General features: G+C 44.0%; 1 protein-coding gene across 1 annotated transcript in view; it reads right to left on the reverse strand.

Annotated features, from left to right (window-relative positions):
* syn2b (synapsin IIb) overlaps positions 1-15,405 on the reverse strand; it is a gene marked incomplete at both ends in the record, with an annotated part of 104,464 nt that extends 89,059 nt beyond the window's left edge. Inside the window, one exon of the mRNA XM_080790466.1 lies at positions 14,891-15,405. Within this exon, the coding sequence (XP_080646592.1) occupies positions 14,891-15,405 (515 nt within the window). The remainder of the gene's footprint in view (positions 1-14,890) is intronic.
* Positions 15,406-27,506: the final 12,101 nt, after the last annotated feature.

Below are 27,506 nucleotides of genomic sequence, written 5' to 3' on the forward strand. Positions count from 1 at the left end.
TCTTTGAATGCAGATTGCGGCCCCTAGGTGTGTCACAGAGACTACATATTTTTTGGGAGCGTTTTACCCATTGCTGGCAGTCTGAATAAAAAAAATATGTTATTATGTTATTGCTTATAGCAGCTTTACGTATATTCCACCAAAGCACACCAGTGTTCACGCATCTCATCAGGTATAAATTGGTGACTGAAAAAAGGCAGTAAATGGTACAGTATCATTTATACACATATACTGAAACATATTCCTTTTCAGTTGTGTGGAGGAATTATTCCTTTATTCCTCCTTTATTCAACACAGCTAAATGTAAACGGCTCACAATTTCCCCACAATAATTTAGTGTCAACATTATGGATTGTCTAATTCTAAGGACATAAAAAAAATGGCCCACTGCTGTGTGGTGGTTTAGTTGGTATTGGCATTCAGTAACAGAACGGTCGGTCTCTTGAGAGCAGGCATTAAAACAAAGCATTTAGCCATTTAGCATTCGTTATTCCTTACGGGGGTTGTATGAATAACTCATCCTTATAGGAGGATTAAAGCGATTAAAAAAGACTGAATCAAACCAGGAGAATCATCCATGTTTGGCCTTAACCAGAGATTTGCAATCTTGTGTTGCATGAGTCTGGAGTAATTTCAATACAGATGTCCTTTGTTTATTTGCATAAGATAAGGGTCGGAGGCCTCTCAGCCATTACAGGGTAATCCGAGACCTCTTGTGGCCTTCTGTCCTTTTTTATGAATGATATCTAAAATTGGCCTCTGATTTGGACCAGTTCATGAATGGTAAATGGTTCATTTATATAGTGCCTTTATCCGAAGCGACGCACGTGCAATGTGGGCCCTTTGATTTGGTGTAGCAGCGCCGCTCACGGCCCCTTAGGGCCCTAGGAAGGAAGGGTTCGATCCGTACCACTGGTAAAAAGAGAAAATAAACACTCACGCTACACTATACTGCAACAAGGTCGGTTCTCAGCAGGTGTATTTTAAATGCCGCCCTGTAGCTAAACACCACTCGCACTCTGCTTTAGTATTTCCCCAAATCAGTGATGCGAAATAAACTGTGCAGTCAGCAGCACTAACAGGCAGCACAACAACAGAAACACTCAGCCTCACAAGCCAAGACGCTTCATTGGGAATGAGAACATTTGGGAACGATGAACATTTTCAGTTCAGACAGGTAACTCACGAATAGATTTAACCAATATTTGTTATAGAAAGAGAATAATAGTGTGCTTATAATATTTTATCTTGGCGTTCGGCTCTGCTACATTTTTCTCCCTGCTCGGCACAATTAAAACACCATCATTAAACATTAAGAGCAACAACCCCCCCCCATGGGGAACATAAATAGCAGGGCCCACCGGTGGTGCTGGGGTGGTGCTTGTGGGAGCAAACATCACACAACAGCCAGGAACCATAAGCAAAAGGAAGACAGGAAGAAGCATGCAGTCTAGGGGAGCATAAGTAGCCCGCCCAATTGGTCAGCTGACTGCCACATCAGCGAATGACATGAGGGTCTTGCACACACTGAATACACCCACATAGTAATGCAGCATATTAACCCCTTGTGTATATGTATGCGCCCTTGAGCATGGCATGAAACCTCTCGAGTATATCTGACTGAACTAACTCTGAAAGCTACGGTTCATTTATTCCCAAAGGACTATTTTAGTCCAGAGGTTCCCAAAGTGGGGTCCGGGGACTCCGAGGGGTCCTTGAGAGAGTTCCAGGGGGTTCCCAGCTAAATGATAATTAGGAACCAAATGGACCCTTATGGGTCTGTAACTCAGTGTACAAATGGAACCAAATGGACATGTTCCATTTGTACACTCTCAGAGTTCAATTTACTTAATTTTTTACAATATACAAAGATAGAAATGGCATTAAATGGGGGTTCAAACCATGGGGCTCCTTGAAATTAAACTGGTTGATAATCACTGCTAGAGCTGTAAAGATATTATCTTATGGCTGTTTGCCTGTCGCACAACATAAACTGAATGTTAATTACGTTTATTTTTATTTTATTGGTATTTAATGTTTCGTGGTTAGTACGAGTTGAGTCACCACCAGCTGAGCTTATGTCAACGAGGAATCTCAGGAACGAAATGTGTTGATAGCTGGGCGTGAAGTATATTAGCAGCGACATTGCCTTCATATGTAGTTTCAAGGCTTTTGCGGCCACATCAATTCCATTTTCTCCAGAAACTGGCTGTATCAAATATTAACGAACATCATTAACGACACACAACCACTCCCCTGACAGAAAGGCCGGCGTGGTCGGTTTATTTTTCAAACATAGTTCTTATATGAAGCGATCTAAAATCCCCCCATGGGGATTATAATGCAACTAAAAAAATACATGAACCTGTGTACTGGCGCCCTCTACTGAAAGTGGCGTCAGACTTCGGTGCTCTATCTATACTACTGGATGTTTTTGAGACGGGTGGAAAGAGGGATTTAATCTCATCATCTGTTGAGACAAAGCTGTAGAATGCACTCGTCATCCTGGGTGACCACCAGCTGTAGAGCACTAAGAGCAGTGGTTCCAAAAGTGGGGTCCGGGGACCCCCAGGGGTCCTTGAGGGAGTCCCAGGGGGTCCCCAGCTAAATGATAGTTAGGAACCATATGGACCCTTATGGGTCTGTAACTCAGAGTGTACAAACTAAACCAAATGGACCCGTCAGCGTACATTTGTACACTCTCAGAGTTAAATTAAGTTGGATTCTACAATATGTATCATAATTGTATTATTTAAATGCCATTAAATAAGGTCGAACCGGGGGCCCTAGAGCCTCTTATGGGGGTCCTTGGCATATATTTTCAAATGGGGGTCCGCGGGCTGATGAGTATCATTTTGGGGTCGTTGATATGAAAAGGTTTGGGAACCACTGGTGTAGAGAACATGCGTGTGGGCCTTGATCCACTCTGGCCACATGAGGCCCCTGTCGGTTCAATCGTGTAAAGCCTTACTATCGTGTGTGTGTGTGTGTGTGTGTGTGTGTGTGTGTGCGTGTGCGTGTGTGTGTGTGCACACTAGTGTTAATTGGCATAGATTCCACCTCTCCACCTGTTCCCACTGTGTACTCCTGTTCCCACTGGTAATGCAGAGAATTACTGTAGAACAGATCTTGATGTAACACACGCACACACACACACACACGCACGCACGCACACACACACACACACACACACACACACACACACACACACACACACACACACACACACACACACACACACACACACACACACACACACACACACACACACACACACACACACACACACACACACACACACACAGGCTTGATTAAATTACGTGTAAAAATGTGAATATATAAACATCATATTTCATTACTTCGGTGCAGCGTCTGGTTTTAAAATGCTTTAATGGGACAGTGTGTAGCAGCACCACTGACCACAGAGACAGAATTAGGGGGAGATATATTTAGGCTGCTGTTGGGAACAAAGAGCTATTGAGTGTAAAACCAGCTCATATGGGTATAATATTGAGGGCCGTTAGCCCCTCCTAACGTCTGGCTTTCAAGACATTACTATTCTCTTGAATAGTTTTAATTTAGTTTTAGTCACATTTTAGTCACCTGGAATGTCTTAGTGTTAGTCTAATTTTAGTCGACTAAATATCATAGGATTTTTGTCGACTAAATCTAGTTGATTTAGTCGACTAAAATGTATTTTGGCGGGCCTTGATGCCGTCGTAATCACTGTTTTTACAGTTACACTTTTTACACTGTGAGCTTGTAGATCTGCTATTTTCAGCATGCAACCAAGTGTAAAATGACTTATACTCGATCTCTTGTCCACTAGTCCCTTCATAGCATTTTAGTCTAGTTTTTATTTGTTCACGACATTGTCAGAATATTTAGTTTTAGTCACCATAGCTTAGTTTTCATTTAGTTTTCGTCAGTGAAAAAAGGTAGTCGACGAACATTTTTCGTCTTAGTTTTAGTCGACGAAAAGAACACTGCAGTCAAGTCTGTGGAAAAAAAGGGAGCCTGCTGGCCTGTTGGTCCGGGCGTGTGCCGTGTGCGGCCTCTGGCCTGGCGGCGTGTCGCGTGTTCGAGTCCCGTTCATGAATCATGACCCCCCTCTGCTGCGTATATCTCCTCTTCGCTCTCTCTCTCTTTCCTGTCTGTCTTCACTGTAACTATCAATAAAAACAAAAACCTATTTCCAATGTTAGCAATTTGGAAATTAAAAGAAATATACTCCTTTGGTAGACAGCCATAAAGCCTGATTTATACTTCATCATCATACGATGAACGCCAAAAAAATTGCCAATCTACAAGCTCAGAATTTATCGCATCGAGATGCTATTTCCGGGAGTGTGACTCTGTCATACAAAAGTGTTTAAATTAAGCATAGTGCTGATGCATGTGGCCAATATATTCATACATACATCATGTTCAGAAACTGTCTTCATACAGAGACAGACAGAGACAGACAGACAGAGACACAGAGAGAGAGAGAGAGAGAGAGAGAGAGAGACAGAGACAGATACACAGAGAGACAGATACACAGAGAGAGAGAGAGAGAGAGAGAGAGACAGAGACAGAGACAGAGACAGAGACAGAGACAGAGACAGAGACAGAGAGAGAGAGAGAGAGAGAGAGAGAGGGGCATGGGTAGAGCAGATATGGCCCTCTGGGTGAGACCGCTGAATCACGTCTCTTCTCATTACTTCATCACAGCATGGACTGAGAGCGACACACACACACACACACACACACGCACGCACGTTCTCAAGGGAACAGGCCTACAGGGAGAGATGCTTTGTCACTGACAAATGACACATTTATTTGTTTCGCAGCAGTGACCACCCATACTGGGTTTTTGAAGGCTTATAGAACAGGGTTCACAAATAATCCCACACATTTCCAAAATATTTAACGCAATTTCCAGGCCTATACCAATCTGTCAGCACAATAAAGAGTCTATTACTCCTACTGTACCCTTGTACAGTATGTGCCAATGTTGTGCCATGCCCCCAAAAAACCGGCATTGTAGCAAAAAATAAAGCATAATAGAAGATAGAATGGTATATAATTCCATTACAAATTTCGTGGCAAAGTTTTGTGTGGGTTGTTGTCTTGCCCCCACAGGACCTGGCCTTACATCAGGCGTGAAACACGCGCCGACACCAGCAGGCTGCTGAGTGCTGAGCAGCCTTGGAGTTCCAGAGGTTTTTGGAGAGGCCCTATATAGCCCCTCCCTATATGCGCAGCGTCCCGGGTTGTGATTGGCTGATTACCCTAGAGCGATGAGCAAAGATATTATCACTGCACTGGCTTCCGGTTGTTTTTAGGATTGATTTTAAAATTATTTTACTTGTCTATAAAGCTCTCAATGGTCTCGCACCTTCCTACCTACTTTACTGCCTGCCTAAATATGTCCCAAACCGCCCCCTAAGGTCTTCCACTGCTGGCCTGCTCGCTTTGCCTAAAAAAATGGCAACTAAAAAATACGGGGAAGCAGCTTTTTGCTTCTACGGGCCGTCGGCATGGAACAAGCTCCCACTGTACCTTCGTCAGGCAGCCTCTGTAGACATTTTTAAAGCTCAGCTCAAGACCCACTTCTACAACATTGCTTTTAATTGATCTTTTATTTTTTTATTTTTTTGTTATTCATGTCCTCACTGTATTGCATTACTGCTTGTTTTTTAATGTCGTTGCCTTGCTTTTCTTTTATTCTCCATTGTTCTGTAAAGCACTTTGAGCTGCATTTCATGTCATGAAAGGTGCTATACAAATAAAGTTTTATTATTATTATTATATTATAGGCATATTGAAGATGACAGCGAGAGAGCAGAACAGTGAAGACGGAAAAGTGAGGACCGCAAAATTGTGATTGGCCAGAAAGAGATGTACTGTATATGATGATAAGAGCGCCTCCCTCACTTCACACAGGTGTGATTCTTTTGCTTTTCGCATGGCTGGTCTGTGTCAGTTTTCCATCCAGGTACAGGGTCGCTAGCCCCCCCTTAGCCTCCTATATTCAGCTATAATGTACTTTTTTGTCCTAACACAAACATTAAATTCCCATTGACAATGAATGGAGAATTTACGTCATATGTAGACGAGCAAATATTTCGGTCCTACGCAATAGACAACTCTGTCGAGGTGCCAACTTGTGCCTTAACACATGTGGCTCTATTTTCGTCCATGAGAAATCCCTTATTAGTCTACTTGCCAGCCCATACAGCCCCATTGTGAACCCGGACATGTTGAGTACAGCAACGTTTTATGTTAGAAATGTTAAGTATGGGTCCCCTGCATGTAGAAACTGCCGGATGCTAACTTGCATTGAGCAATTTTCATAATTGGCATAATCTGTGACCATACCATTAACAACATCTCCATGCAGGCACGCAGTGCGCGCCGCTATACCAAACTAATATACCCAAATATGTGTGACCAAAATAGCAATTTAGGGGAAAGCGTGCCAACACGCCCATGACCACAACTCTAGGTGCAAATACCGGTGTCGGCAAAAAAGACAGCAGGTGACGCTGGACAGACAGAACTGAAGGGACAGAGCTGAAGGGACAGAGCTGAAGGGACAGAGCAAGCTCCTATACTTGTAATTTCCGTGGCAGCGGCTGACTTGCGGGCCACGTCGCGGGTAACGGCAGCGACGAAAATGGAGCCCCTAGTGTCTCTGACACCTCCTGTACCCATCAGTGTTGATTTTGTCGACTAAAACTAAGACGAAATATGTTTGTCAACTACCTTTTTCCACTGACGAAAACTAAATGGAAACTAAATAAAAACTAAGCTACTGTATGATAAAAACGACTAAAATGTCAGGAAGCGACTAGTGGACAAGAGATCCAGTATAAGTCATTTTAAACTTGCTTGCATGCTGAAAATAGCTGATCTACAAGCTCACAACGCGTCGCAGCAAGACGCGTTTCAGCAGGTGTAAAATCAGTCATTACGACGGCATCGAAGGCCTGCCAAAATACATTTTAGTCGACTAAATCAACTGTATATTTAGTCGACTGAAGCTAGACTTAACACTAAGACATTCCAGGTGACTAAAATGTGACCAAAACTAAATGAAAACTATTCAAGAGACTATAATGACTAAAACTAAAAATCTAAATTTGCTGCCAAAAACAACACTGTCCAGTGTCCCATGCAGAGACACTGCATGGGACGAAAACACATATGTACATATTCCCATGCAAGTACAGTACATGGTGAAGGGAGTCTGCATACATGTAACATGATAGGATATAGCCTACTGTGGTTGCTACGTATGGAGCGGGGAGATGCAGACAGACTGATAACCCAATCTATAGTGGCTATACGGCAGGTTGGTTTTCTCCAAGGTTATACTGTATGTATTGCCTTGGAACAGCTGTCTGTCTTCTATCCCTTTGGGGGGAAGATCAGGCTTGAGACACAAACATATATACGTATAGTATGCAGAGATTTTGCATCCCAAAACGCAGTTTATAGTTAAGGGACGCAATAAAAACAACGACCTCTGCATCCACGGGATGCACTACTGTACTGTACTGTTTTTATATTCTAGTTTATTTTGCTAGCTTTAGTTATAATCATTATTTATTCTTCTGTTTTCTACATTGATATAGCCACATTATAAAAGAAAAGGCAAAATTATGACTCCTAATGTAATGTAATGAAAACCTATTTACATTTCTAAGATGAGGTGCTATACAGTATACTGTCTGCGAGATAGAGAGAAGCCTCAACATGCTCTCATTGTTCTCAGATTCAGAAGTTCATCTGGGGAACCGTACAGAAAGCTATAATACCAGTGAGAAAGGCAATGTGGCTCATGCAGTTAATGGCTTTGGGGTTTCAGGGACCTGTTTGCAGTAAGAGCTAAATGATTACACAACATAGAGTACACATTAGGCAGAGGTGCATACGCACTCTATTAAACATAACACGCTGCCACTGCAGAGGAAACTGTGGAATATGTACAAACATGCATAAGTAGGTTCACTGTCAAGTAGGTAGATGTAAGAGGAAATGAGAAAATAAGCTTCAGAGAAAAGGTTACCGTCGTCAAGCCCAGCCAGCCAGCCATGCCCATAAACCTAGCTGTCCATCACACTGAATCCATACAGACTACTCCTTCCCAACAATGTTTCTACATCGGTGCTTCTGAGATTGGCTGCCGGGCATGTTTTCTGAAGAATCCTTACGTAACAGTAAACGCCTGTGTTTCTAAACCTGGACGTCGGAGACACAGTGTAAAACGGCATGAATTAGAATTCTACGTGTATAGAATGACTGTAATGGGGCCTGAACAAGCCTGGCAGCGCTATACCCGGCTACACATTCTTGTTGTTGTCCATTCCATTTGCTTTTTAAACAGCAATGCGGACAATAGAGAATGGGCAAGGTACAGTAAGGCCCGCCACGACAAAGGCCCCTGCAGGCTTGATTCCCAGCAGCAGTGCTGGGAATCAATTTATAATGTGGCTATATCAACCAGCTTGGCAGCAGGGCGCACGTTTGTTAGACATACACCAACAGTCATGACAACACCGTCGCTCCCGACATGCGCTGCCCGGTTACTAATCACCCGTGGCCGGCGGTTACTAATCACCCGTGGCCGGCGGTTACTAATCACCTGTGGCTTCCGTGTGCGGTTAGGGTTTTCGGACTGTAGGACTGTTGGTATGTCTAACCTGCACTGGGGACTTGGTGGCAAGGCAGGATCTGGGGGAGATAGAGTAGTGTCAACCACCCACCTTAGCGCTGTCTGTCAGGGGGAAACAAGTGGCTAGGGGTGGGATGACACAGTGCATACAGGGTGGTGGTAATGGTGCAGTGACAAAAGTGTGGGGGGAAATACATAAATCAGTGCAATCTATCAAATGCACTGAAACCCACTTTCATGGGGTCTTTAGAGGCATCAAAGCTGATGCAGGCAAAATGAATTCCACTCACAATCCCAGATAGGGAAATGAATGGCGGTGTGTGCATTATGAATTGATGTTTCTCTTACTGTGATACATTATTAACCCATTTAGACCCGACGTCGACGTCTCCTAAATCATGACAGTTTTCTGAAAAAAAATGTTTCTATGTCAGTGGTGCTCAAACTATTTCATTTTAAGGACCCCCCAACAATATATGTAATTGGCCGCCAACCCCCATCTCAAAATATGTAGTTCCAGCCCCCCCCTCCCAGAAGCAAATATTTGAGTTAAAAACGTTCGCTCTGAAAGAATATATATTCAAAGACTTGCGCCACATTCTTATGATTTTCCAAAAATAGCAGATCTACAAGCTCGTAGCACGCTATGAGCTTGTAGATCTGCTATTTTTCAATAGCTTAAAGCATAAAATAATGCTTTAAAACACCAAAAGGGGTTCCCGCACAGTATGAGTTAAGCATAGGTTCCTGACATCCATAATGCGCTGCAATCATTACAGAGAGGGGAGGATTTCCCAACGAATCCTTGCCTCATCATTGTTTTTTTTTAGAGCTTCAGATCTCCTACTCTTCACCGAGTGGAAAAATCCATACAATTTAGCGGAATGGCTTCTTGGCCCATATACTGTATGTACTGAGTGAGAGGGAAGCACTGTCTGTAACCTCTGCATAAAGGGTACACATGAATATTTATGTGGCACTGTACGGAATGAAAAATGGCTTACAAACCATTGGTGCGGCTTCCCGGGAATTATGCCAGCTAAAACTGCCACTCCACTCCAGTCCACCCCCCCAAAGCATTGTTCATATCGCCGCTGTCAGGAGGAAACACTGCATGTCCAAATTTAATCTTTTGAGGATGTTTGATGAGTTAAGCCATTTAGCCATACCTCATGTTTCTGTATCAGTGGTGCTCAATATTTCATGTCAAGGACCCCAAAAATGTTATGTATTTGGCTGCCGACCCCCATTTGAAAATATGTTGTTCAAGGGACCTCCCCCCAGAAGCAAACATTTTAGTTAATATGCCCTATGTTATACACTTTGTCATAATGACAGTGTCGCACAAAATGAACAGGTGTACAAGCTCACAACGCTTAGTGACACGAAAGCTTGTGAGCTTGCATGTACTGTATGTTGCATTGAGAACCAATGTTTCCAAAGCCATGTGGCCTAAAAGGTCAGGGAGGGGAGCTTATCTCCTGTTTATGTAACGTGAGGCAGCTTGATGTATACAAGTACACCCCCCTGGACATAATGACGCTAGTATATGTCGCAGGGATTTACCCCCCAATCCAACTGATGGAGTTGCACCACTCAGTTCACACTGGTGTGATTTTTTTACAATTTTATGGGATCCGATGGTAATTCCGACGGAGCATTAGTCCGACATGGGGGAACATCGATCGGACTAACTGCAGCATTAGTCCGACATGGGGGAACAGCGATCGGACTAACTGCAGCATTAGTCCGACATGGGGGAACAGCCATCGGACTAACTGCAGCATTAGTCCGACATGGGGGAACAGCGATCGGACTAACTGCAGCATTAGTCCGACATGGGGGAACAGCGATCGGACTAACTGCAGCATTAGTCCGACATGGGGGAACAGCGATCGGACTAACTGCAGCATTAGTCCGACATGGGGGAACAGCGATCGGACTAACTGCAGCATTAGTCCGACATGGGGGAACAGCGATCGGACTAACTGCAGCATTAGTCCGACATGGGGGAACAGCGATCGGACTAACTGCATTAGTCCGACATGGGGGAACAGCGATCGGACTAACTGCAGCATTAGTCCGACATGGGGGAACAGCGATCGGACTAACTGCATTAGTCCGACATGGGGGAACAGCCATCGGACTAACTGCATTAGTCCGACATGGGGGAACAGCCATCGGACTAACTGCATTAGTCCGACATGGGGGAACAGCCATCGGACTAACTGCATTAGTCCGACATGGGGGAACAGCCATCGGACTAACTGCAGCATTAGTCCGACATGGGGGAACAGCCATCGGACTAACTGCATTAGTCCGACATGGGGGAACAGCCATCGGACTAACTGCAGCATTAGTCCGACATGGGGGAACAGCCATCGGACTAACTGCAGCATTAGTCCGACATGGGGGAACAGCCATCGGACTAACTGCATTAGTCCGACATGGGGGAACAGCCATCGGACTAACTGCAGCATTAGTCCGACATGGGGGAACAGCCATCGGACTAACTGCAGCATTAGTCCGACATGGGGGAACAGCCATCGGACTAACTGGAGCATTAGTCCGACATGGGGGAACAGATCGGACTAACTGCAGCATTAGTCCGACATGGGGGAACAGCGATCGGACTAACTGCAGCATTAGTCCGACATGGGGGAACAGCGATCGGACTAACTGCAGCATTAGTCCGACATGGGGGAACAGCGATCGGACTAACTGCAGCTTCACGCCCAATCTTCCGCCGTAGTCTGAAAACGCACCTTTTCAGACTCCATCATGGCCCGTAGCACTTGCCCTAGCCCCTTAGATAAGCACTTTATGTAGACTTGGATAGCATTTTATACAGACTTATAGCATGTTACGTAGACAGCACTAGAATTGCGTTTTATGTAATCATAGCACTTTATAGTATAGTATAGTATAGTATGTATAATTTATATGTATAGTTTCAATATATAGATATTCCACGGTTTCGTTCTTAGCTTATGCATGATAACTACTTTTTATTGTATGTGATGTATTGCCATGCTTTTTGTACTTGCTTAATGTAAGTCGCTCTGGATTAAGAGTGTCTGCTAAATGCCTAAATTGTAGTTCACTCCCACTCCTAGGCCAGGAAATGTGTCTCGTTCCCCATGCAGGCGTTTATAAAGCCTGGGTACCAACTGAGGCTAGTGTAATAATAAGTGCATTGGATCCATTGGAACACGGGGGTGTTTTATCGGCCTCCTGAAAAGTAACACATTCGGACACAGAAAGGTTTCCGGCCGACAGCGACAATATGTGAAATGACATCATACGCCTCAATGCCCCCGCCATCCTGGCCTCGACCAACCCGTTCATTAGTTTAATGTACTGAGGTCAGAACACTGCAGCAGTGGAGCAAGGGCAGTGTGTGTGGCCTCTATGATTGCTGCGTGTACACACTGCACAGTATACATGTACACACTGCACATACATGTACACCCTGCACATACATGTACACACTGCACATACATGTACATGTGTAACAGTAAGAGACCCTGAGGTCTGGGTGACTGCAGACTGCCGGGCAAGCGCTGGCGCTTTGGCATTGGAGGGAGGTCAGATCAACATGGAAAAAATGATGTACTGGCCATATATGGAGCGTGTCTTGAGTGTACAGGGTTTGATGATGTCAGATCAACATTATGGAATGTCAGAACAGGTCAGCTCCATATATGGAGATCTAAGGGTGGCAGCGGGGTCAGTGTCTTGAGTGTACAGGGAATAACTTTGGGGCAGCCCCGTCTAGAGTTTAAATGGGCAGGTATATCAGTCAAATGGGAGAGATGGAAGAGGAAGGACGGATGGGGCAGGATCAACATTATGGAATGTCAGAACTTGTCAGCTCCATATATGGAGATCTATAGGGTTTGAAGTTTGAGGTGAGATCTAGAGTTGCATCAGGAATGTCATCAATATATGCAGCCGCAACAAACCGATAGGGAATCAGCAGCACTCATGACACCAACACAAACATCCGGTGCAAGAAAGCATGACTCGCTAACTGCCATTAGCAGAACCACAATCTCCGTCCTTCTGGCTGGAATGTATTGTGTTGAGTGAATGAGAAAGAAGCTGATCAAACTACTCTGGCATGAGTAGAACCACAACAGATTGTTGTGATACCAGAATAAGAATTACCCTCTTGATTCGTGACTCACTCTCCCCTTGTTCTCCCTCTCGGTATGACCTTTTCAAGGCTCGTGAGCTTCTCCGCTCAGACATTGCTGCATCATTAAGTTGTACGACGACGGCACCCCAAACAATCCAGATCATGGCTACAGATAATAGCTAGGAGCGCTCAATGCAATGCCCATTCTATGTCCCATGTATAGCGGAGACCACAGCAGCAGGAGTTAAGCCCAAATGTGGCCCAAATGTTTGGATATATATTCTTTCAGAGCGAACGTTTTTAACTAAAATCTTTTCTTCTGGTCAAAATGTTTGAGAACCAGTGACATGAGGTTTTTCAGAAAACTGTCAGGATTTAGAAGGCATTTGTAGAATCGTCCTCAAGGTCTAAATGGGTTAAGCCTGCATGCAATAGACTAGAGTATATATCTGTGCCAGAGACAACACGGTCTAGCTGTGTGATGTCGTGTCACCACATCACACATGGCGCTGATCCAATCCCAAATGGATGAAACACAGAGAGAGAGAGAGAGAGAGAGAGAGAGATTATGGATTATGATCAGCTAGAATGAGCTAGAGAATGTCGAGTAAATATTCCGGTCAAAAGGGGCATGGGATAAATGTTAGTGCAGCGAAAATGCAATATCCGTGCATGTATGCACAGCATTCTGCACACGCCTACACACGCCAACTGAGACAGGTCCGTAATGAATGTGCTTTATGTAACAGGCTGTCCGTTCGCAACATGCAACCGGCCGCATGAAGGCCCTCCATGGAGACTACACAATATCCAGGCCATACATTAATCCCCCCTGTGAGTATGTAGCCAATATGCATAATCTAATATAATACTTTAGTAGGACATCATGAATATCATATGAGGTGCATGTGTGATAAATAGCATGGCTATAGGTGGCAGAACTCCATTTTATTCATCAAGGCAAGAGATAATACCCCAGACAGTGGGAATGCAAAACCAACGCAATAAACCCTAGTTTTGGCATGATAGCTAATAGAGATAATTTCACGTCTTCATTCATATGAAAGCTCTAGAATCCTCCCATAGACAGCGAGCGTATCACATGCATGCATCCATTCCCACCCAATACAGAAGGAACCAACTATATGCCAACTAACAGATAAAGATGGTGGATTTCTTGTGAATGTGAGAGAGCAGCACGTGCCTAACGTAAGCCACAGGAAGATGTGATGTAACAGCATTGTTTAATACCCATGATGGCTTGTTTGAGGTTTCGTATTTCACACGCATACGCACACACACATAAACAGACTGCGTGCTATAGGGCTGGGGGGTTGATGTTGTGTGGTGCCAGTCAGACCCTGGAGGGAAACTGTGTTGTCGTGTGTGTGTGTTCTGGTAAATAGAGCCGCTTCTATTATTGGAAACTGGCAGCTCTATAATAGCTCAGAAAGAGGATGGAATATAGATAGAGGAAACGGAGAGATTACAGCCAATTACACACATCAATATACTGCGCTCTCGCTCGCGCGCGCGCACACACACACACACACACACACATCCATTCCCACCCAATACAGAAGGAACCAACTATATGCCAACAGATAAAGATGGTGCCTTTCTTGTGAATGTGAGAGAGCAGCACGTGCCTAGCGTAAAACCACAGGAAGATGTGATGTAACAGCATTGTTTAATACATTACATAGGCCACCAATTCCATGATGGCTTGTTTGATGTATTTCACACTCATACGCACACACGCATGCACGCACATGGACACATAGACAGACGGCGCACATACACAATGCCACAGTACTTTTACTATGGCATTTACTATGGCTCTCATGTATTAGTACAACAAGGACATCGTCGCTATATATACTGTAAGTCCAGTTCCAAACATCATTCACTACACACACACACACACACACACACACACACGGCTCATGGACTAGTTAGTTAACGTTAGATAACCAATCACATCGTTCGCCCCCCGGCGTCCGCCCCCCAATTGGTCCAAACGCTCATCCCCCGACTCAGCGATCCAATCAGGGGACGGCTCCGGTGTGTGTGTGGCACCAACTCACCACTCATGCTGCGGCTCGTCGATGACCAGCAGGACCTTGAACCTCTTGGAGACGGCGGGAGAGGAAGAGGAGGAGTGCTGCGTGGCCTCCACGAAGCCCGCGGTGGACGCCGCCGCCTGCTTGACCACTTGGCTGATCTGGCTGAAGGAGCTGAAGAAGCCCCCGCTGGGCTGGACGGACGAGCGGCGCTCCTGTGTGGTCGCCGCGGGGGAGGTGGACGCGCGGCGCTCCTGGGTGGTCGCCGCGGGGGAGGTGGCGGCGACCGACGCACGGCGCTCCACTGCCGGGGACGCCTGGACCGGAGCCGCTGGCGCCGGAGCTACCGCCGCAGCGGGTTGTTGTTGGGATGGAGACGTCTGAGCACCTGGCTGGGGGGGGGCAGCGGGGGACGAGGCGGAGGGGGAGGTGGGAGGGGGGGCGGCCGGAGCGTCGGGCCTCTGGAGGTCCGTCATGTATCCGTTGGGCAGGTTGGAGATGAAGGTGCTGTCGGAGAGGCGGCGCCGGAGGAAGTTCATGGTTGCTGTTGGGTTGGATGTTCGGGGGGGGGAAGGTCAGGTCCTCTTTAGCTCGTCGTCGATCGGTTTGGTTTGGTTTGGTTTGGTTGGCTTCGTATGTCGGTTCGGAAAGGCAGAGAGGAAGAAGAGGAGATGAAGACTGAAGCCTGATGAGTAGATGAATGATGGAGAACAGGTCCGGTTCCAAACGGTTCTGATGAGTAGATGAATGATGGAGAACAGGTCCGTTTCCAAACGGTTCTGATGAGTAGATGAATGATGGAGAACAGGTCCGGTTCCAAACGGTTCTGATGAGTAGATGAATGATGGAGAACAGGTCCGGTTCCAAACGGTTCCGACAGCAGCTGACCCGAGAGCAGCGTGTCCCAAACCGTGTTAGGAGGCGATGGAGAGATAGATGGATGGATTCAGCTCTAGTCCACGCTTTAGTAGAGCGCTCTCCAAAGCACTGTCAGCCAGCCAAGCATATGTGAGTGTGTGTGTGTGTGTGAAGAGAGTGAGAGAAAAACACAAAGAGAGAGAGAGAGAGAGAGTAGAGGTGTCGTCCTTTACAGTACAGTGTAAAGCTCTCCCTCTCTACTCTGCCTTCTCAGCCTCCAATGAAACTGCAACCTGAATGCCTGCAAAAGATGCTCTCTCCTCTCCTCTCCTCTCACTCTGCCTGTCTCACTCTCACGTGCTCACACGCTCTCTCGCTCTCTTCTTTACTGCTCTCTCTACCCCTTTCCATCACACTCTCTCTCTCAGCCTGTCTCTCTCTCTCTTACTCTCTCTTTCCTTGCTCCATCACTCTTGCTGCTCATTGGCTCTCCTGCTCCCCCTCCCCCTTCCCCTCCCACCCTCATGTCATCATCCTCCTACATCATAGGCTAGGCGCGTGTCGTGCCGCAGCCCGCTACGTACACGCATGCATGCGTGTCGTAGTGTTGTGTGCCGTGTGCAGCCCAGTGAAGGGATTTCCTGCAAAGTGTGCGCACTAGGCACGGTTCAGAAACACCCTTCTCCACCTCCATTCTTACATCCATCCTCCACCAGTCTCTTCTCACTTCACACTTCCATCCCCCCCTCCTTTCATTTGGCCCCTTTCCTCCTGTTTCTCGAATTTCCCCTTGTTTCAGGGTGACCTCCACCAGAGGAGAGGATCTCGTTGTCCTGTTGCACCTCTCAAGCCATTTTGCCTGCTTTTCATCGATTGATTCCCATCTCGGTTTGTGCAGGAGCAATAAAATCGCTCTCCCTCACTCTCCCCCCCTCTCCCTCTCTCCCACTCCCTCCCTCTCTCCCCATCCCTCCCACCTTTTCTCCACCTCTCTCCCCCTCCCTCCCTCTCTCCCCCTCCCTCCATCCCTCCCTCTCTCCAATAACATACAAAGCTTCACCCATTGCGTTCACCCAGAGGGATGTGCATGGCAGATGTTCAAACAGTAGTAATAATGAAGGACGATTGACGAGACTATACACACACCTCTGCAGGAAGACATGTAATAAAGTCCAGTGAGAGGCACTTCCATGCGTTCTTATATTGATTGGAAGCATAAGTGTAAGAAGCATGGCATTCATTGTACAGTATAGTACAGTACAGGTTCTCAACATAATTGGCTGGGGACACCCCAAAATAATTTGGCGGGGTCCCCAAATTATTATTTTTTAAAACCCACGGGTTGAGAACTCCTGAAGTACAGTACAGTAACTACCGTAAGTAAAGTGAATGCCTTTATTGCCGACTCAAGGTCCACAGAAAAACATACAAAATACAACACAGTACCATTTCTATGATTTCTGAGCCTGCAGAAGTAATCATGCTATAGTGAGTGAAATTTAAGCCAATGGGGTGAGGGGGTGGTGTCTGTCTTTGTGGCAGATGAGATGAGATGAGATGAGATAGGGGAAGGAAATGAGGCGTTACAGCAGCGTATAAAAAACAACAAATATAAAATATACCAGACAATACAAAAAATCTATACTCAACAATACACATCGCACACACACACACACACACACAGACACACACACACACACACACACACACACACACACACACACACAGAGCTTGGAGTTCAACACAGTTGAACGTGCGATAATGACATTGTTTGACTTGCGCTGTTGTGGCTACTCCCGTTCAGCTGTGCATGTGTGACTGTACTCAGGCTTTAGGAGGACATGCCTCATGTCTCATCACATATAGTTGACTGAAACTAGACTAACGCTAAAACATTCCACGTGACTAAAATGCGACTAAAACTAAGTGAAAACTATTCAAGAGACTATGACCAAAACTAAAATTTGCTGCCAAAAACAACACTGGTTGGCTACTCCCGTTCAGTTGTGCATGCATGTGTGACTGCACTCAGCCTCAGATCTGAGCTCCATTCTACAAAATGTCTAATAAATCATGACAATTTTCAGAAAAAAAACTATGTTTCTATGTCAGTGGTGCTCCAAATATTTCATGTCATGTCAAGGACCCCCAAAATATTTATATAATTGGCCGCCGACCCCAATCTGAAAATATGTTGTTAACAAGCAAAGATTTGAGTTAACAATGTTTGCTCTGAAAGAATATGTTCAAAGATTTGCACCACATTGTCACGATTTTGCAAAAATAGCAGACCTATACAAGCTCGTAGCGCGGCACTCAGTGCCACGCTACGAACTCTTCAATAGCTTTCAATAGCTAAAGTATAACATAATGCTTTAGGAGGACATGCACACCACAGACACCTGGGTGACAACAACAAGCACTCCAATGAACAATGTGTTGATAAGCCAGCAATGGACCCTCGTCCTCGTTGCTGTGGTAACGGCCCCTGCTGATTGGTCACAATCAGCTTTTATTGTCACATCACAGGTTTACAGAAGTAAATAAAATAATAATAATAAAGTGGGCGAACTTTGTTTCCGTGCATAATTCCCATGGTATTTGCCGTGTCCATATAGAAACACATAAGAAAGGGAAGAAGGAGAAAGAGGGGTTGAGCTGGTATAGGGATGTGCCGATGAGACATTTGGCCGATATCGATATCCGATATAATTAATTGCCATTATGGCCGATAACCGATATTACCGAAGTCGATATCTCATTCTGTATTAAAAAAAATGTAATAATTTGCATTCTGAAATATACATGTAACAGGGTGTCTGCACTGCAGGCTTAGGCAAGTCCTGATTTAACTTAAAATGAAATACCTTTATATTTAATATTGTGAGCTTGTAGATCTGTTCAAGCTGTTACTTTGGGCTTGTTTATCTGTAAAAACAGACCGACTAATCAGTCTGATTGATTAATCAAACCGATGCCGATTAATCTAAAAACGACTATAGAATGGGCCGATACCGATGTGTTTCACTCAACCCCTTGAGGGGGAAAGGAGATCAATCAAAGAAAACAAAAACAACAAAATATCTACATATTTTCACATACCTGATATAAGATTGATATAAAAGTATGTGTGAGCATAGCACTGTGTGGGGCTCGCACGGAAAAGCGGCCATCTTCCTGTACTGGCAAACAATGTTGTGGAGCTCATCCTCCAATGGCGCTATATATAGGATGTTCATCAATATACATACACTGTCCCGACTAAATAAACGAAATAAAGTAAAGTAGGTAAAGTAATAAACGTGGGAGACAAGTGCCTGGGTAAACGTGCAAAATAAATAGGGAATAAGTTAAATATCTTGTCAATTGGCCCATAATGTTCTAAAATGTATCTGTATCTCTGAGTGTAAAGAGGATACTGGCGTACACCAATGAAGATGCGTAACAAGTAACCACCCACACATGTCACTAAAGTCAAATTTATTAATGTGAGACAAGCCTTGGCTTGTGACTCATACTGTAGCATGCAGTCTCTCTGGGCATGTATCCCTGATTTATATTTCACACCGTTGCGCAACGCAAATAGAAGATACGAGAAGATCTGTTAGGCAGTGACACGGTGTCACAGCCTAAAGGGCAGCTTAACACGAGGGCGGCCAGTTTTATTTTATATTACGTATTCTGTATACATATTTGTTTGTGAGTTTGCTGCCGGGGGACCTTATTGGTACACTGTGATCTAAGCAACAGCTCGCCGTATTAAAATTAACAACGTGGGTGTGACAATGTGAAAGTACTGACAATACTGCCATTGCCAATGCTGGCACATTGGCAATAATTCATTCTGTTGATTATTAATCGTTCTGTTGCTACAGTCAGTCTGGCACTCTGACAGTGACCTTGGTTAGTGTTACATTATCAGAGTATTTCATTGTGTAGCTTTGCATGCCTTGCCTAATCTGCTGCCTGGCTGGGTTATGATTTAGTTACGCACCAGTGAGTGCATAGCATGAGAATAGCTGATCTTCAAGCTCACAGAGCGGGGACGTGTTGTGAGCGTGACACTGCAGGAGGACTGACCTATCGCTGCACTCAGTGCTTATAACTTTACCTTCATAGCACTGAAAGGAAGAATAAAGATATTAGGGGGGGGGGGGGGGACTGTACACCTCAGCCAGTGAGGAAAACATCAAAGAGAAGATTACTCAACAAACTAGAACAGACCTCTATTTTGCAGTCGCTAGAGATTTTCCCCCACTGAGGTGAAAAAAAGTCTGTTGCACTTTAGAGGAAGGCTGGCTGGAGTGCTGACTGAGATGGGAGAACAAACAGAGAAGTTATTCTAGAGAAGAATCAGGAGTATTTAGTAATTGAGCCATTTGTCAGAATTGACTTGGCAGAGCTGCGTGTTCTTAATGACATTTTGTTACAGGCAGTGGGTGGGGTGGGCAGCCGCATCCATCTCTATTCAGAGTTAGAAATGTAGTGTTGTGACCTTTATCAAAGCCAGACATCCAGAATCCACTTCAGCAACGGTTGCCTTGGCCCATGTCTGATTCTTGTCTTTTACCACCATGAAGACAACTTAAGTAAGTAAGCAGAAGCCACAGTTATAGCTACTATCAGATTAGGCTACTGGGGACAGGATTGGGAATAGGAACATAGAACGTATCAACATGGTGTACTAGGGCATTCATTGAAACATTGATGCATCGATTTCATTAACACGAGTCGATTCAGATTAGGAGAAGTCGAAAGAAATTAAAATAAGAAAAAAATAATTAATAGTTTTCCCCATATCATATTTTTTGCTCAATGGTTGAGACAAAGCAGTGAAAGGTCCTGAAAGATACATAACGTCAGTCTTACCCAATCTTTGTTGTATAAACACAAGGCTGCTGTACTTTATAACTCATACTAAGCATTTAAAGTATGAGGTATAAAGTACAGCAGCATTGTGTAAACTAAACACAAACATTAAACCTCTCTTCATTGTCAATGGCGTTTTTATTACTATTTTAGGTGGGTTTTTTTTAAATACCCGGTAGTACAAAATGGCAAATAAGTTTAGGGATAAGGGCAAGCGCCCCTCAAAAAGAGTCACCAATTGCTGTATGTATGAGAAGGGAATGTGTACGCGGGGAGGGGTCTGTGTGTACCCGGACACCCTGCAGTGTCAGTCACTGCCTGTAGCTGTAGTGACATGCTAAGCTCATCCATTCCTGCCAACCTGGCCTACATATTTCATGATGACACAGTAGAAAATAGATTCACTCTAGCGTGGCACGCACACACCTGCACGGACGCCCACACAGCATGCCTTTTAACATTAGATAAATAATTAACCACAACCTTAGCATGGCTTGTAATGTTAATTAGCGTTCCTGGGCATAAAACAAGACATTATGACATATTGGTAAATGGTAAATGGTGCATTTATATAGCGCCTTTATCCAAGGCGCTTTACATAGATTGTCCATTTCATTCCCCCATTCACACACATTCATACATCGATGGCGGCGGAAACCATGCAAGGCACCAACCAGCCCATCAGGAGCAATTAGGGGTTCAGTGTCTTGCTCAAGGACACTTCGACACCAACTCTGGGGGAGCCCACAGGGTTCCAACTGGCAACCTTGTGGTTACCATCCAGCCACTGCCGCCCCATTAACCCATTCTGGGCAGGAACTCATTTTGGTGTTTTAAGCATTATGTTATACTTTTATTGAAAAATAGCAGATCTACAAGATCATAGCACGGCACAGAGTGCCGCGCTATGAGCTTGTAGATCTGCTATTTTTGAAAAGTCGTGACAATGTGGTGCAAATCTTTGAATATATGCTTTCACAGATAAAGTTTCTAACTAACTCCCTGGAAGAACATATTTTCAGATGAGGGTCAGCGGCCAATTACATATATTTTGTGGGGTCCTTGACATGAAATAGTTTGAGAACGACTGATATAGAAACATAGGGTTTTACCGAAAACTGTCAGGATTTAGAAGACATTTGTAGAATCGAGCTCAGGTCTAAGGGTTAAAGTAAAGTGTGATCTTGTCATGCACAACACAATGTGATATTATTGTAATGAGCACATTGGATGTATCACGGCTCAGGGTTTTTTTTCCGCATTGAGGGGAAAATCCCACTGTCACCAAATTCTTGCTCAGGGACGAAAACATTGGGGTCTCTGCTCTGTGCAAAGTGTCTTGAGAAAACTTGTTGTGGTTTGGCACAATGATGAAATGGAAATTAATTTAATTGGAAATCGGACATGCTGCCAGTGTTGATTTCGTCGACTAAAACTAAGACGAAAAATGTCCGTCTATGCGAAAGGAAGATCATGTGTTCAGTAAGAGAGGCTGTGTGGAATGGATGCAGGCTGTAAACCACCCACACAATGATCACACATATGGAGCAAACCCTGCACACCTCATTTAACAATGTGTGTGCAATTTACGCACAAATGCATGCACACATGTGCACATGCGCAAACACACGCATGCAGCCATGCAGGCGCACAATGATACACAGTGGATTGGAACTAGTATATTTTGAACATGAAATGATGCCATAGCAAATAGTGAATAGGAATTTGCTTTGTTTGCGCTCAACATTAAGATAAAACATGAATATTCAATGTCCGTATGACAGGTAGGATACGAAGCAAATACTTACACTGTGTGTGTGTGTGTGTGTGTGTGTGTGTGTGTGTGTGTGTGTGTGTGTGTGTGCCTGTGTGTGTGCCTGTGTGTGTGTCTGTCTGTCTGTCTGTGTGCCTGCCAATAATATAATAATATGTATATTAAATGAATGAGATGATGAGAATCATGAGAGAAACAAAAGCCGTTAAAGCAGAGAAAGATAAATAATGTCATTAAGGACATTTGGACCAAGTACATGAATTAATTTCATCCAATTTTAAACAGTCAAGGAGACCAGATCTCAATAAAAAAACATCCGTAGAGTAGACGTCATATGCCTCAACAAACCATCCATAATGCACCATTTGTCAGCCTTCTGATTGGTCCCTGACTGACTAACCAGCAGGCTCTTTCTGCCTTGTTCCGCCTTGTTTATGTTGAAAATCATTTTTGGAAAAAAAACTAAAAACAAACATGATATGCCCAGTCACCAGGCTGCACCTGTGATGTTCCTTTTTACTGACACCAAGTTTAAAATAAGAATTGAATTCACAGAACATCAATACGAAGCAACTGAAAAACACGTTATTTCTATGGTAGTGGATGGACAAGAGTGGATTTTTGTCCAACCACGAAACGGCAACCAAAGAGGGTGCAAAGAGGGGCACAACCACGGGCGGGACTTTTGCTGCCAAAAACAACACTGACAGCAGGAATCACATCAGCAACGGTACACAACATGCAGACACAGCAGCAACAAAGAAATAAAAACAAGATTCCTACCTTCAGACTAAAGTAGTCCAGGAGTATAATGAAGAGGAGGCAGATAGGGCGTCATGGATGTTGGATGCTAAACTCCTCACCGCTGTGTGGGTCACTCACCACCATGCATGGTTCCTATGGTCGCTTGGGATCAACCTAGGGGGTCCTCAGAGTTACTACAGGGGGGGATCAAAGATTTTCAAAATTCAAAACAGCGAAAATAGCAGATCTAGTACATACAGTACAATGTCCATTTTACTGCATCATGAGACTCGACATGATATTGTTGGGACACATGACAAAAGACTGACTGTGTCCCTCAATGTACTCTGTAAAATAACTGCGGTACAGTTACATTTAATTTGATTTACAGTACACTACAGTATATAATTTGATTTCATCTGTGTGTGTACACTACAGTATAATCTGCTTTGCTCCGAGCTCACTCTCTGGATGTCAATATTATTGGTTAATTCCCTGCTTATTAGCAGCGCAATACTCTAGTGGAATATGGCCATTTCTAAATACAGGGTCTGCCGCAGTTAACACATCACTGCAGTGTGTGTGTGTGTGTGTGTGTGTGTGTGTGTGTGTGTGTGTGTGTGTGTGTGTGTGTGTGTGTGTGATAAACGATGCATTTGCACTTTAAGTTCCATCAGTGGGCACAGAGACAGCAATGGCAATCTCCATGGCAACAGGCGTGTGAAAGCTGAGAAGATTCTCAGGTAGAGTATGTATGTGTGTAAACACATGCGCGCGTGCGTGGCGTGCATGCGCGAGCGTGCGTGCGTGCACATGCGTGCGTCTATCATTATGAGTGAGCCTCAAATTGCTTTGGCGGATTGCACCATTCAGCTCAGTCCTCAATTAAGTGTTCTTGCCGTGCTTGTGATGGTGTGTCGGGAGAAAAGGACATGAGTGCGACAGCCGCAGGGCGGACGGAGGTTCAAATGTTCATTATCCAGCAAAGGGGACAATGCTTACTGCTTAACCCATTTTGACCTGGGAACGATTCTACAAATGTCTTCTAAATCCTGACAGTGACTATTTCATGTCAAGGAGCGCCAAGATTATATGTAATTGGCCGCCGGCCCCCCATCTGAAAATATGTTGTTCCAGCCACCCCCCAGAAGCAAAGATATTAGTTAAAAACTAATAAATATACAAAGATTTGCACCACCATTTTCACGATTTTACAAAAATAGCAGACCTACAAGCTTGTAGTTCTGCTATTTTTCCAACAGCTAAAGTACAACATAATGCTTAAAACACCAAAAGGGGTTCCCGCCCCAAAATGGGTTAAATTGGGTTGGCAGGAGCAAACAGGCAAAAAGGTCCAAAACACTGAAGGTTTAGGCAGAGCAGAAACTGAGACGGAACACAAAGACATGAAGAGTACACTAGAAATATATAGGGAGCCAAGACAGAAACAACAACATTACAGGGATGCACCGAAAGGGAAATTCTTGGCCGAAAACCAAATACCTAATATAGGAAATAGTTGGCCGAAAACCGAATATGATTAATATTATATATCTTTTTTCCTACCATTGCTGTCATGGCCGTACCTTAAAGCTACCCAATTTATGACAAAAGTTAACTTAAATAATAATCACTATTATGGGTCCATAAAACATGTATTCAGCTCTTTTGAATGGGCTAAAACCGAATAGGCCGAAAATGCATTTTTAGCCATTTTCTGCAAATGGCCTGCATTTTCTGCAGGCCATTTTCTGCAAGCCCAATATCTGGTGCATCACTACAACATTACTTGATGTTCTGGTAGAGAGTGAGTGCATATATCTCCCTCGCACTGCCATACGCTTTACAGCAGACGCTCATGCTCTGCACACTAGTATAGCCAAAATAATTAGCTATTGTACCTTTTGCTTCACTAAATGGCTTAACGAATTTGTATCGCTGATGGACCTTCTGGGGCCCTATTACAGCTCATCTCCACTCCACTGTGGAACTGCTTCGCTATACTTATTTTTGTTAATGTTCGTTTCATGTTGTATTTATTACCTATATACACATTATGATAGGCTTGATACATGTTTAATATGCATTATATGGTGTCTGGTCACTGGTGTATGTGTTGTCTTGTTTTGTCTGTCATGTCTATAAAAAATAAACTAAAAAAAACAAATCGAGAAAAGTGTGAGTGCATGGCCGACATATGCCGTCAGCCCATTATTCCGACGGTGACTAACCCTATCCCTAACCCCAACCGCGAACAAAAGCCATGCATGTTAACCGGCCACATGGTCGGACTAACAGAATGTCAGACTAATGCGCAGTCCCACTGAGCACGTCACCAAACCCATGCCTAAACTTAGTAAAAAGTGCTTAACCTGTACCAGCTGCTGTACTGTTGAATTTCGGACTAGAAGGCTTTCTTACCTTTATTTGTAGTTGTTCCTCTGTAACCGGTGTAATCTGTCTCTCTCTGCGTTGTGTTGAATCATGGACAGACGGACCCACAACTCTTTGGAAACCACGCTTTATTCTGACAAAGAATAACAACAGACACGTCTCCACGTTAGTTCTTAGTGCAACAACTCCTCTCTCATTCCAAGACGGAAGTACAGAAGCTAGCGTGACAGTAACACAACAAATAATAGAACGTAACATACCTGACAAAGAATAACAACAGACACGTCTCCACGTTAGTTCTTACTTCTTAGTGCAACAACTCCTCTCTAAACAGGGTTAAACAAACACTGTATAAATCAATTTGCAAGTACAATGCTTATCATGTTATACAGAGAATTCAACAAAGACACCCACCTCGTTCCAAGACGGAAGTACAGAAGGAAGAGGTGGAGGTGTCGCAGGACATTTTACAGGGGGCAAAAGGAGGAGACTTAAAGGAGCTGTGACCTTTAATGCACTATGTATTCCTATACACATGAACCATGGAGAATTAAGTCAGGTAGAAGCACTTATTTGTATCATATTTTGTGTACTAATTATATAATACTGTTACACCTCAATGGGAGTTGGGTTTTAGTGCTAATTCGCTTATTTCCATCTAAATAAGTAGTAAAGTGTGCCGCTTGGGATACTATTTACATTATGAAGAGAGGATATACAAAAATAACAAGAATTAGCACTAAAACCCAATGCCCCATTATATTCAATTCATTGAGGGCTTATGGTAGGGGAGATATAGCCAATAATGCGCTTTTGCACAAAATAACACCTGGACCTCTTTGGTGGGGACGTAAAACTACAAATAAAGGTAAGAAAGCCTTGGCTTCTAGTCTGAAATTCTCCTTTAAGAAAGAAACTTTACATGCCCCTGCAGGAACAAATGTACTGGTTTTACCAAGTGTGTCCTGACATCATTAAGCAGCATTGTCCCCCCACTGCACTGTGGGGGGCCTGGGAATATCTGCCTGGGCACAATATTTAATTAATAGTAATTTTTAATTAATTGATATGCATTTTTGCCTTCAATTTCCTAAAAAAATTCACGTGTCAGAACTGCATTTAAATGAACTATTTACTGGACAATACAGCCAACCAACCAAGAGGCTTTGATTTGATTGTGAAGACATTATAACCAATAATGAACCAATAAAGAAATGTTTACTTCATCAAAGCATCCTCCTCCTATAACAAAGCCAACTGAAAAAAGGTGTGTGTGTGTGTGTGTGTGTGTGTGTGTGTGTGTGTGTGTGTGTGTGTGTGTGTGTGTGTGTGTGTGTGGGTGGGCAGTTTTGCCACTAGTTCTTCAACCACTGGTGTGTGTGGGTTTTTTTTTAACTCTCTCAAAAACAATTCTGCACACAGACAGGTGCAAGCACATCTGTATTCTGTAACTATGAATGCTGCCTTGGTACAACCACATCATGATGCCACTTTCTTTGCAATACCAGAGTCTGGAAACATGACTGAGAGCTTATTGCCACAGTCTTCTGATATGTATGTAAGTTTTACTTATGTGTATATATGTATGTATAGGCATATGTGTATGTATATATTTATTTAGTGTTCCTTGATGTTTGTTGTTATTGTTATGATTCTTTGCTTTGTTATTTCTGATGTTCTTGATGTTGTTTTTGATTGTTGTTTTTTTAACCTGTAAAGCACTTTGTAACTTTGTTTGGAAAGGTTCTATATAAATAAAATGTATTAATTCATCACTGCTATAGAGCTGTAAACATCTTCTCGACTTCTCATTATACCCTGGCATATATCTTCAAATGCCAAATGGGGGTCCGCGGGCTAATTAGTGTCAATTTGGGGGTCCTTGACATGGGAACGTTTGGGAACCACGTTCTCATAACACTAGTTATTTCAGCTGCTGTTACCTTATCTGTTGGAATCTTGTTTTGGTCCCATACATCCTCACAGAGAGTGAAGCCTCCT

This window comes from Protomyctophum bolini (assembly GCF_963924005.1).
Source record: "Protomyctophum bolini genome assembly, chromosome: 2".
In the NCBI taxonomy this organism is placed as follows: Eukaryota; Metazoa; Chordata; class Actinopteri; order Myctophiformes; family Myctophidae; genus Protomyctophum; species Protomyctophum bolini.